The sequence below is a fragment of the Macrosteles quadrilineatus genome, unplaced genomic scaffold, assembly GCF_028750875.1.
Source record: "Macrosteles quadrilineatus isolate MER2022 unplaced genomic scaffold, UCM_ALF_1.0 Scaffold_2__2_contigs__length_208266976, whole genome shotgun sequence".
Taxonomy (NCBI): Eukaryota; Metazoa; Arthropoda; class Insecta; order Hemiptera; family Cicadellidae; genus Macrosteles; species Macrosteles quadrilineatus.
The window spans coordinates 120,615,042-120,628,219 of NW_026542595.1; the positions used below are offsets into that span (position 1 = coordinate 120,615,042).

The 13,178-nt window shown below is 31.6% G+C and overlaps 1 protein-coding gene across 1 annotated transcript in view; it reads left to right on the top strand.

Annotated features, from left to right (window-relative positions):
- LOC128986516 (neuroglobin-like) overlaps positions 1 to 12,908 on the top strand; it is a 113,060-nt gene extending 100,152 nt beyond the window's left edge. Inside the window, exons 2-4 of the mRNA XM_054406924.1 lie at positions 7,396 to 7,504; positions 8,393 to 8,515; positions 9,112 to 12,908. Coding sequence (XP_054262899.1) covers positions 7,396 to 7,504; positions 8,393 to 8,515; positions 9,112 to 9,249 — 370 coding nt within the window. The 3' untranslated portion in view covers positions 9,250 to 12,908. The remainder of the gene's footprint in view (positions 1 to 7,395; positions 7,505 to 8,392; positions 8,516 to 9,111) is intronic.
- The last annotated feature ends 270 nt before the right edge of the window (positions 12,909 to 13,178 follow it).

Sequence of the window (13,178 nt, forward strand, 5' to 3'; positions counted from 1 at the left end):
TAAAAAACTATGCAAATTAACCATAGTTAAATAAATAGACAAATCTGAGAGACCAAAATGTATGTTAATTAACATTAGAGTTCTAAAAGCAAAAACAAAGTATGACCGGATGCAATTAAATGACATTCAAACCAATCCTCAATTACATGTGCTGGCAATCAAGCTCTGATTCTTTCATTTGCTTGTCAATTAGGGTTAAGGGTTTCGGGGTAATTGAATCCGGCAAAGTTGACCTCGCTCTATTAGCTTTTACCCAACTGAAAATTCCTTTTAAAAATTAATTTTATTCAAAATATAATTCGTGGAAAGAAAGGATTAGAAATAGCTTTCCTCTTGTAAGATTTTCTTTTTATGAGGCTGGTGGGCTCTTTAAAAATATAATTTGAAATATGATTAAAAGGCCTGTTCTAGGATTAAAAAGCTTTATGAAAGGGTGATGTGGTAGAGTACAAGAATGGACTCTACTGATATTTGATAGACGGAACCAAGAATCGAACTCTGGACATCATTGGTGGACACATGGGTCTAGTTTCAATATACTATTTAGAATTATCAATACCATTGATTCTTCTCAGATTAAAACGTATAGGGAAACGTGAAATGAACCGATTAATTAGTAATTGTAAAAGGGCAATCTTGAATAAGTATCAGAAGGACATCAAATTTTAAGCAAACCACTTTTTTAATTGTTTTTTTTTTTCAAAAGCTTGTCCAACATGTTATACACAAAACGGCATATATTCGTATAATCTTGGTAGAAGGAACGTTAAAAAAACATCAATCATATATGAAACCGCTGTAAACTTATAGAGGACCAAATCAAGATAATTTAAAGATGATTCAAAACCACTTTTAAAATTAATTTAATAGTACAAATGTCTTAGTATATCTCGGCGTTCTACGTAAAACATAAAACATATTTTAAACTGTTTCAGTTTTACAAAAGACAACATGAAAGATAGAATAAAGAGAAGCCAAGACAAAGGTGTTAACTGCACTTCTCTGTACAATATTTACCTAGATGTTGACGATTCACAGGATTCTCTCCTTCGCTTTATAGAGTTGCAAGTCCCTGACTTGAGAGACAAGAAATTTAATTCTTTCTAAAAACAAATAGCTAACTAAGATAATTTAAAAACATTTTTATTTATCAGATTATCATAGCGTGATCCAATTTACAAACCGCTGTTCGAAACCCTACGCAACTGTGTTACAGAAATGACTATCAAACATTATTCAAAAGAAATTGAAAATGAATATACACTACACATTTAGTTTTAAAAGTATTTAAGTACAACACCAAGTGACAAGTGTGTACTAGCTACGTAAAATTGATGTAAAACTACGTCAAATGGTATTGTAATTAATTATCGTACAATGATGTGATATTTTATGAGTTTTTGAATTGTGTACAGATATCTACTTGATACATTTTAAGTTTTTTGTATTGTTTTACTAAAATTGTTTTAATTTCTAAACAAACCAATTATTCCCCAAAGTCCAGAGTATTTTTAAAAGTACAGTCATAGTCATAGTAAAATCATTTAGTCGTTTCACGTAACGAAACATTAGATATTTGACTAATTGTATTGAACAAGTTTACCTTGCCGAAATAGTACAATTAATCAAGTTATTTAGTTGGGTACAATACAATCAAGGATAATAATTCCTGTATGTAGTCCTTGAACGCTTAAAATAGTTCCCCCGTTTTGTTGTAATCTTACTTCAGTTTCCCTGTTTCCATACATAAAGCATGCATTGAATAGCGTCTATTAAGATGGGGAAACAGCTTATTCATACAATCACAGTAAAATATTACAGCCATGTTTAGTCCGTGAAAAATATCATAAATTACATAAGAGATATAATATTTCTAGGTTTGTGAAGTTTTATCAGCAGTATTTGCAGTAGAACATAAAGGTGTTTAATCCATCACACGAACTAAATAACAATTCCACTCAATCAAGATCAGGAAAAGCACGGAACTGTTTGGACTTTTCAGTTTAAACTATCAGAATGTGGGACAAAAATAGTTTGGCCCTCGTAGTACTGACGTAGTACTGCCCCTTGCTCATTTGAAATATTCTTGTATTTTGCATTTATAAAGATTTTGGAAAATTGTAACTTAAACTGCATTTTTTACAAGTTTACCAGAAGACTTGTATTTAAAATGGGTATGTGTTGATATGTAGTAATATAATACGTGAAATGGACGCTTTTATTAAAGGTTTGGCTGATAAAGGCATTCACAGTTGAATTACGTAGGTATGAATCTACTGAAACTCGACTATTTCACCTGAATTCGTAATTGACAGTGCGTATCAAAATGTTCAAACGAACATAATCCTTTGTCAATCAATTTTCGTTTAATTGATTGAAGGGCTTAACTATACCAACACCTGCAGAAATTGGTCATTATTGTTTATTGTTTATTGTTCGGTTGTATACATAGGTGTTTTTTTTTTAAATAATCAAATACCTACTCGTATTAATTTAATCAAACCTCGTTTCCCTTTTTTTTAATCAAACCCTGAATAGTGCAAATAGTTTGTTGTTCAAACCAAAAATACCTATACCCTTGCAATCTTCCTATGCTTCATCAACCATATGTGATTCTGTATAGTCGTTAAACTATTGATTGTACGCTACATTTTTCTCTTTATTGATTATTGTGATATATAATGATCTGCAGGTGATGGAGACAAATATGTTAATAATTGAGTTCGATTTAATATTTTTTTATACCTTACCTTCATAATTGGTTTTTATCTTCCTTTTTAAGGTTATTTAAAATTTTAATCATTTGAATTTGAAAATATTGCAACATTTATTAAACATTTTTTTAAAGAAATCTTGAATTAGCCATGTTTGCTTAAGATAAAATTACTAATGAAATAATCTGAACAAGGAAAGCAATTTTGAATACGATACAGTGAGACTTAAATTGTGGTATGTTGGTAATTTAAGTACTAAATATATAAAACCCTAATTTTTAATGTAAATAATATTAGGTGACTCGTAAAACCAATTTATACACTTTAGAAACCAACCAAAAACCAAAATTGATTTTTGTAGCAGAAAACCTAAATGACCCCTTACGATATTGTGGTCTTATAAAATTGAACCTTTATGATTATAATTGATGAAAGCGACCACAAATTCACTTAATCACTAGGCTGGTAAATCATAGGTAATCATAATGTTTTACACATAAAGTGTATCCATGTTACAAGTAAGATCATTTAAAGTATAAAACATTATGTTGTTTTTCGTTACAAAATGTTTTGTTTTATCTATATTTATAAAAGAGGAAGTTTGTATGTATGTATATATATATATACATATATATATATATATATATATATATATATATATTTGAACGTTATGGCCTCCGAAACCACTCGACAGATTGTAATGAAACTTTCAGGCATTATTAAGTATTATTCAAGGATGGTTTGTGTGAAGTTTGGTGCAGATCCGTCAAAAGGGCTCCGCCCCAGAGGCTCTGGAGTTTCCCATGTTAACCTTATGAGTACTTATATTTAAATGGAATTAAAGAATCTTAACAGCTGGTTCAACTAAACAATTTGATTCTGTGATGTTACATAGCATTAAAAAGTTAATAGGTTTACCAACAGGGTGCAGCACTATTTTTATTATACAGGGTTAGTAAAAAGTGTGGAGACCCCCTGTTATTTTTTTAACGGCCCATACTAGAAAAACTAAACTCGGCACACCTTTATGGCATGTTATGAAGTACTTTTTGGGCATAACCGTCACTTGGTGTACATCCCCAAAATGGGGGATTTTGGGGGAAACTAAAATATTTCAAATACAAAGACCTATCGAGTGACCCCTCATTTTGAAGGTCCAGGTAAAAGAAAACAAAAAACGCAAACTAGAGGTCTTTATCTCAATCCAGTATAAAATGGCAGCCAATTGAAATTCTCAGAAGTTGAATTTAACTTGCAGCTTTCCAAGTCTGGAGACCCCCTGTAAATTTTGTAGCGGCTCACACTAGGAAAACTAAACTCTACACACCTTTTTGGCATGTTATGAAGTACTTTTTAAGCCTAATAGCCACTTGCTTACCAAACCCAAAATGGGGGATTTTGGGGGAAACTCAAAAGTTTTTAATGATAAGCCCCATCAAGTGACCCCTCATTTTGAAGGTCCTGGTAAAAGAAAACTAACAACGCAAACTAGAGGTTTCTATCTCAATTCAGTAAAAAATGGAAGGTGATTGAAATCTTTAAAATCGGAAATAACTTGCAATTTTATATTGAACTGGCTGCCATATTTTACTGTGTTAAGATAGAGACCTATAATTTGTGTTGTTAGTTTTCTTTTATTATGACCTTCAAAATGAGGGGTCACTCAATGGGGCTTATAATTAAAAAAATTTGAGTTTCCCCCAAAATCCCCCATTTTGGGTTTGGGAACTTATGAGAATTTCAATCGGCTGCCATTTTGTACTGAACTGAGATAGAGACCTCTAGTTTGCGTTGTTGGTTTTCTTTTACCAGGACCTTCAAAATGAGGGGTCACTCGATGGGTCTTTGTATTTGAAATTTTTTAGTTTTCCCCAAAATCCCCCATTTTGGGGATGAACACCAAGTGGCGGTTATGCCCAAAAAGTACTTCATAACATGCCATAATGGTGTGCCGAGTTTAGTTTTTCTAGTAAGGGCCGTTAAAAAAATAACAGGGGTTCTCCACACTTTTAGCGAATTTCCCTATAGGGAAGTAGCTATTACCGTAGGTGGCACGGTAAGACCTAGACCCGGGACCGATTTACTTTTTCATTTTGATGTCCCCAGAGGACAAAAACACCATTCGTTCAAATTTTTATATATGTATGTATATATATATATATATAGACTTATATATATATATACGTCCGTGAACGCGATAACTTGAGTAATTTTTGTCCGATTTTGATGAAACTTGGTTTAAAGGTGTAAAGCGGGATAAACTTGAATGAGTTCGCGAACCAGCACGATCGGACCATGGGAACGGGGCTTTACGGGGGGTTTTATGGGGTAAAAATTGGGTTTTCTCACTTTTGACCCTCAAAACACAAAATTTCCCGATTTCTCTTTAGACCTTTTTAAAGAGCTTAAAAAAACAAATAATTTAGTATATAAAAGTATTTTTGTTCGATTATTAGTAACGGAGAAAATTAAAAAAATTGTAAATTTAAAATTCCCATGTTATTCTTATGGAGAATATTGTCAAATGTTGTAGTTTGCTTGTTTATGGATACATTTTGATCAAACTTGGCAAATTTATTTATTTTGTACTAAGCTATCAATATTTTACTCAAAAACACACTTTATTAGTTTCCTTGTAGCAGCAAACCTAGGTACTCGTTAAACCTAATGTTATTAAAATATATTTAATTGAAAATCAATTCAGACAAATGGAAATTCGCTTAGTCGGCAGGTTTGCTGCGGCGGGGGTATTTACTAACCCTGTATTTATGACAGCAGCTAATTTGCAAACAAAAGGTGAGTGTGCGTAGCGAACGAACTTCAACCTGGAGGCGAGTTAGCGTAGCAAACGAGCTAAACCTGAAGGCAAGTGAGCGCAGCGAACGAGCTCCAACCTAAACGAACTTCAACCAGGACGTGATTGAGCGATGCGAACGAGTTCATCTTGAAAATGAACGAGCATTTGACATAAAACCACATTAGGACCGGACTACGTCTGACGGGCCAGCTAGTAACATTATAAAACACCCATCTTTTACGCATTATATACAACCATGATAATAACAAAAAAATACCGTCATCTTTGTCCCATAACACTTATTACATAATATGTTTGTATTTTAATAAGAGCTATGTATTAAATAAATCCAACATTTTCATTTTAAACCATATTTTTTACCATTTGAACCGGTTGAAATGAAAAATATTAAAGGTAACAAAATGTTGAAACCCGATAAAATGCGTTCAGAAATCTTAAATTATAAAAATTAATATCACGTGCTAAACCATGATGAAGAGAATTCTCTCTTCTAAGTTTCGTTGTTGAGAGCAAATTGAATTCCGCATGTAAGTGTTAAAGCAACCCTCATATCCAAGGAACAATGTGGCTGATACACCCTTACAGTCTGTGTCTCAACACACTTTGATAATTCCACTCAGAATTGTTTGTTCTACACCAAGTTCATTTCAGTTTTCATTTCAACTAGGATAAACGTGTTTATTTTAACTTCAGCTACAGATATAGGTTTAAGGTTCGGTTCAAATTAAAATCGACTTAAAATAAATGGCATTACATGTTACTTTCTCCTCCTGTTCATATTACAAAGAAAATAATTATTTCGTCAAAACTTTCGAGTTTGATGTTTAGATGGAAATATCAGTTTTGGGTGTCACTCAACCTAAAATGTGGTTTACAAAGTGATGTCTGCGTGCTTGTGTGGTAAAAATATTAGTTAATTAACCTATTCTAAACAGTTACCTGCTGATCAAATGATTTCATAACCGTGTTTTCCCGCACCAACCCAGTATCGATTTGTACTCTTGCGTGCAAATGAGCTTTAATGCGTTGATGATTATTCAACCTTATCTAGGGCTTTTAACTCGCTAATCAATACAGCTTTCAATTAAACATACGACAATATTGACTGTTAAAACAAGACTGTGCGTTCCCAGTACTGTGGCACACTTTTATATCGTTAAAGAAAATGAATTTCTGCGCAGAGAAATATTGTTTCAGACTGACTTTAATAGAATAGTTGTCCTTAAAGCTGAAGAGATGATTTTGCATGGTTCGTCAATTTACTAGTGTTGCATATTACGTCATTTTCTGAGCGTAACGCATTATTGATAGGGTAAAGATTAATTCTAAAACAATTGTTGATGGGATTCGTTTATCTCCGTTGTACGGTTTAAGATGCCATTTTATGATTAATTTGATCAAATTCATGTTCTGCTTCCACAAATACATCACAAATATGATGTTATTACAAACATCATAAGTTATCGTGTTAAAATAGTACAAATAGTTTCTAGATTGTTCAAAACCTCGAAAACTGTCTATGTCTATGATAGGCTTTGTTTTAACACCGAGACATGTTTTCCAGAACCACAAAAACAGTCTTATTGTTTAAATATCTTAATTAAAATACTTGGTTGCTAAAGTCACAACTAAAGATTACTTTATGTATTTAAGTCAAAACAACTCTCTTGAAAATTAAAATGAATCTGCATTAGTCCTTTTAAAACATAATTCGTGCTCAACAAGTACATGAAGACTTTTATTCTACGTTATCCATATTTAAAAAATGCCAAACTTTACAGGACAACGTGTTGAAATGCTTCAAATGCTAGAGGATATTATTTTGTAGTGTTCAAAGTTTCAAATTTCCTTTTATTGTTCCAGATTGTTTGAAGAGCACGAGGAACTTTTGTCACTGTTCACGAAGTTTCGAGAACTCAAAACGCGCGACGCCCAGGCTAACTCTATGGAGCTACAGGAACACGCAACCAAGGTTTGGAAAAATTTTGGATAGTTATAACACAAAAACCCCTCAGAAAACTATAACCACTCTCCATTGATTTCTAAACACTGTTAAGTGTTTACAGCTGGCTTCTATGTTCTAATAAGCCCAATCTTTTGCAATCTTATAAGTAAGAAAATAACCTTTTTCTAGAATGTAATTAAATTGAAAGGAATTCCAGTATTAAGCCATCCGGGTTAGTCAAGTTAAAAGATCGGTTAAAATGTAAATAAGAGTTTATAGCTAAAACCATTTTTTTCAGGGATCGGTTTTCATATCAAACTTCATAATTGAGAATATTTTCCATCATACGACTACAAGTATAAAACTATTATACAACAATGCACAAAATTAGGTCATGTCTCGACTCTACCACAACCCACAACCTAACCTAACCTCAAGCAATAACTACAAATATAATAATTTAAAAATTTCAATCTGAAAACCATTCGTAGTCTTATAGAGGAAATGTTCGCCTAGTTACATTGTTGTTACTATAAAATGCAACACTCACGAATATTAAAATGTTTAAATTCAGGGAATATCTTTAAGCTGTTAATAGCAGTTTAAGCATAGTTTACAAACAATCAAACACACTGGATGTTCCACGTGTGTATTTTGACGTGATGGACAACAGATTGGAAACATCTGGTCATTGCAACAGTTTTAAATCGGCATGAATATACATGGATGAAAGTAGTAAAATATATAGTAATGTAGAGCAAGTTTCTATCTGAACAGTTAGGTTGTCCTAATGAATCTGTAGATTGAAAATCCGTTGAAATAACAAAAGTAAAATTGCCTAAGTTTGTTTGAGTAAGCCAATAATATATTTAATTAATTTTTAACGCTGGTTTATTTACTTGGTTGATATTACAGGTCATGTCTACCCTGGATGAAGGTATCAAGGAGTTGGACGACCTCGACTCATTCTTCGAGTACCTCCACCAGATCGGCGCCTCGCATAGAAAGATCCCCGGGTTTAAACCAGAGTACTTCTGGGTTAGTATGAAGTGTATCAATTAACAAACTTAAAAAATATTAAACTTAAAATTATATTTATAATATTATAAAAATATTCTGAAATTGATATATTATAATTAAACAGGCATATTGGTTTGGTAAAATCTTGATTCTTGTGGTTTGGTAAGAAGTAATAAAAACATTAGTATTTATTATAGCATGTTGAAAAATATTCTATAGAATTTTTGATCGGCCTCAATGTAAAACAAACTATGTCATTGATTAACTTGTTTAAATCGTCCATCCACTCTCGGTGTGAAAATAAATTTCATGGAATCTTCTTCATGAACGTATAAAAAAACGCGAAAATCTTTCTTATTCTTCTTTGTTTGACCAAATAAATTAAAAAACATCAATTTTACTATCAGTTCTGGATTGGAAGTGGTCATACGGTGTGAATACTTGCAATATTTACCATCCTGTAACCATTTACAGTACAAGTATAAAGGTATAGAGTAGTTATGCATATTCAATTTTACCCATTTATAGCACAACCACGTTCAATGCTTATGTAGTCAATTATAGCCTTATTAATTAATTATAATTCTCAACTTTATCTTTAAAATGTGTTACAGAAAATAGAGAAGCCGTTCTTAGAAGCTGTAAAGATGACACTCGGTGACCGATATACAGACAACGTAGAGAACATATACAAGATCACGATAAAACTAATCATAGAGACATTGGAGAAGGGTTACACTGGAGGCAGCTAGGGGCAGTGATAACAGCTGAGGTCAAAGTCAAGGTCATCAGTAGACGGTATTCAGACTGAAGATGGAGATACCGAGTCGGATCGGAAATTTGTACCTCGTTCATTTCATTTCTGATAACCATTATCATAGGGTAGATTGGTAAAGGTTGAGAGTGTAAAACCATTGAGTTTCGGATACTGAAGCAGACATCCCATCTGTACGGGCCTGATGTCACCTATTTTTCATTTAAAAAGATTAAAGTTCAATTAGCCATTCATAAAGTGTGTTAGAGTCAAAATTCAGTTTTCTATCTTATATTTTTCGTTGTGGAGATATTTTAAATAACACATAAGATGCTTTAGCATGTAAGTTAAGTCACCAGTTTGACTTAGACCAAAAGTCTTCATAATTGACATAATTAAGTATCTTACCTCCACACAATCTGTCGGTGGCCCAATTCAACTTCTTTCAACGTTTTTTATTTAAAGAACTGGCGACAGTTTCAACATAGGGATGGAGTGTCTAGTTGTATTACTATTCAAATTTAAAATGTATATATCAACGATTTGTGGTTAAATACACCATATATTTAATTGAACAGCCTTGACTCCTTTGTTCAATTATAAGATGAAGATCTACTTGCCTATTTGCCATTTATTCGCGTGTGTAACTCTGTCTGACAAGCATCGCTCGATGTGATGTATGTTAAATATTATCGAATGTTGCTAAAGATGAGCTGGCATAAGCTCGTAACGTGCAGCCTCAACTTACTTTATTTGACATAATATTAATATTATGGCAAATTGGAAAGTAGATTTTCATCTTTTAACACTATCTTTTTGAGAGCATTGTACAAAGTCATTCTATCAATATGTACCAATTTGGTCAACTAGTAAAGTGTTTTTTAACAATACAAGAAGTGTTTTAAAATTTTCGTAACCAACACCTGTAAATAAGGCAACGCCATCTACAAATGTAAGCTAAATAGCAATTACTAAACAAAAATACAAAATGATATATCAATTAAACAATTGGGCGTTTAGCGTTTCATGAAAATTTGTGTTAACAGAAATAATGTTTAGTATGGTATCGTTTGAGAAAATTCCGTAACACATCTCTAACTAATTATGTATAAATACTCATTTGAAAGCCGTTACACCTTCCTATCAACTGTACGTCCGTTGTACACCATGTTGCTTTAGTATGTCATGGTTGGATTGCATGGCTCAGGTCGATAAGTGTTTACCAATGTCAAGTGTACATTCGCAATGACTGTTTTCCATTTGTACGTTTTATGTTTTTCTTTTGTTGTAAGTGAGCGATAGCGATAGACTTGTTGTATGTATGGTTGTTAGAGTAAAAGTGTTGTCTGTCCCGAACCAAACGAGTTATGCCATTTTTTTCACTGCTTTCAACAGTTGTTGACACGTTTTCATATGTGGTCGTTGTAGGGAAATATTGTGAGCACGATTATTACTTCAAGTAAAATTCAACAGCGCATATGTTCAGTTAAATTCAACTAATTTAATCTTTTTCGAAGTTATTCTGTTGGTCAAATTAATTGTTACTGTAAAAGTTGTTGCTGTCAAATTGAAGCATAAAATTGTTTAGCATAATATAACCTAGATACAAAATTACTAAATCACCAACCGGGATACATACCTTGATTTCATAGTTTTGTATTACAACTGAATTTGTTAGCTAAGGCCAAATAGATTTGTAATAATTAAGTGGAATGTGAAACTTTTTAAGGTTTAAAGCATTATATAAGTTTGATAAGGGCTTATGAAGTTTTATGACTCCTATAGTTTTAAGTTTAAGAGGCCAACGAGGCTTAAGTACTCCAGCATTTAGCATGTTAATAAAGTGCATAATATTTAGAGCATTGCACCATCATTTATCTATTTACATTTGTTTTGACTTTTTTACTTTCATGTATAACAATGCATCATGCAACAATGCTAGTATGAGCCATAGTATTATTCTACATTAAAAACAGATATTCAAGCAGTATTTTGCATTTTTATAGGTTAAAGATCTTGCATTGCCTACTTAGATTACGAAATAAAACACAAAAATATCTAGATCCCCACTTAAGTATTTAAATTCTAAACCCCCTACTTCAAGCATTTTGAGGATGTACAGTTATTTCGAAATTGGTACACATCAAAATAATGTAAAGTTAAACTATTCATCCTTAACTCTCATAAGTGATGTGCTACCATGAAATTAACATTCCATCCCCCTTGTTGAGGCTAGATTAAAAATTAATCGTTAAATTAAATTCTCTCTGAGTAAAATTTGTGTATAACATTTTTGGTTGATTTTCCAAATTAAATTTTTAAATTTATATTTAAGTCCTAAAGCGAATTCCCCGTACAGTATTATACAAGATTCTTTTAATTACTTCCAAATAGTCCTTATACTGTTTGTATAATATGATTTCATGAATATAACCGAAAGCAAGGAAATGGCCTTATAATTTATCTTGTCAACTAAGGTATCCATAAAGCTCTTAAAATAAAATCAATGTAAAGCCTTAATTTATAATTTAAATACTTATATACTTTCAGTTTCAACAAATAAACATAAGCTTTTAAATCTTCAAAATTTACAAATTTAAATAAGGATATGTTGTTTGATTTATCTTTGTTGAGTAAGCCTTAAACTCTTACTTTAGACTCTTAACACTTTTATGGAATCTGTAAATAATATCTACACGATTACCGTTTTCAACTTTAGTACTTAATAACGAAAATGTTGAGTGAATTTAGATTACTTTGTGGTTTGTTACAAAGCGGCATATTCTAAACAGTAATGAAGAATTATGTTGTTAATATTATAACGTAAACGATAAATAAAAACAATTTTATCCGTGATGATTTCATATAATTCACTTGGCCTATGTGAAAGCACTCTATACCAGAAAATATCTTTAACTGAGTACACACAGATTTTTCAAATTATTTAAGGAAATATTTAAAAATAACTTTGTTAACTTTCCTTGGTAAAATCTAATTATATAAAAAAGTATTGGCTGACCATCATGTATTTGTTGTTGAAGTTCTTCCTATTTAAGTTTATTACATTTTGTAATATTTTATACAAATGTAATACCTACGTGCACAATAATTTGACTGCTACGATTTATTACAAGTGCATTTAATTGAATAATTATTTAACAGTATTATAGGTCATTAATACTTTTTTTATACAAGTAATAATTTTGTATATTTACCCTACTGGACCAAAGACAAATCTGTGTGTATACAGTAAACTATGTAAATTGTATATAGATTTGTAGAGAGTATTTGTACTTTAGACATGTTTTGTGTAAAGCCCTATATATTGCAGTTATATAGTTTAGTAATTTTGTTTGAAAAGTTGTTTATGTTAGTTATAATAAAACACTTAAGTGTTTTCGTTTACTTCTTTAACTCGATAGCTAGTAATCTTGAATATTTCGTCATTACAAGTTTATGACTATTGTGATTGATTTACCGTTTGACTTTTATAACCATATTTTAAGTGGCCAATTTTGCTGCCATGGCTGAAGTATGTAATTAGGCGCCCATTTTAATTAAGTAATCTTTTTAATAAGAGATATCGGGCTTAAACGTTGGTTTGGTCAATATTTATAGTTTATTGATGTAAAAATATATATATGAGCGTGACATAAACGAAACTATTTATTATATTTATTGTGTATTATTTTATCCTTATGACCAAAATGTAAAGAGTACCTAATTAAAATAAATTATTTTAAGGGCCTTGCCATGAATTTCAGATAATTAGGAACTACGATGGTTCAGTGTAGTGATGACATAATTCGGCAATAATTTGGGATAAAGGTTACCTCTTATGCTTGGTAAGATTTTCCCAAACTTTTGAAAAAATGTAAGAGTACACGGTGGGTTTCAGAAGAGGGCCGCACTATTTAAACTATTTAA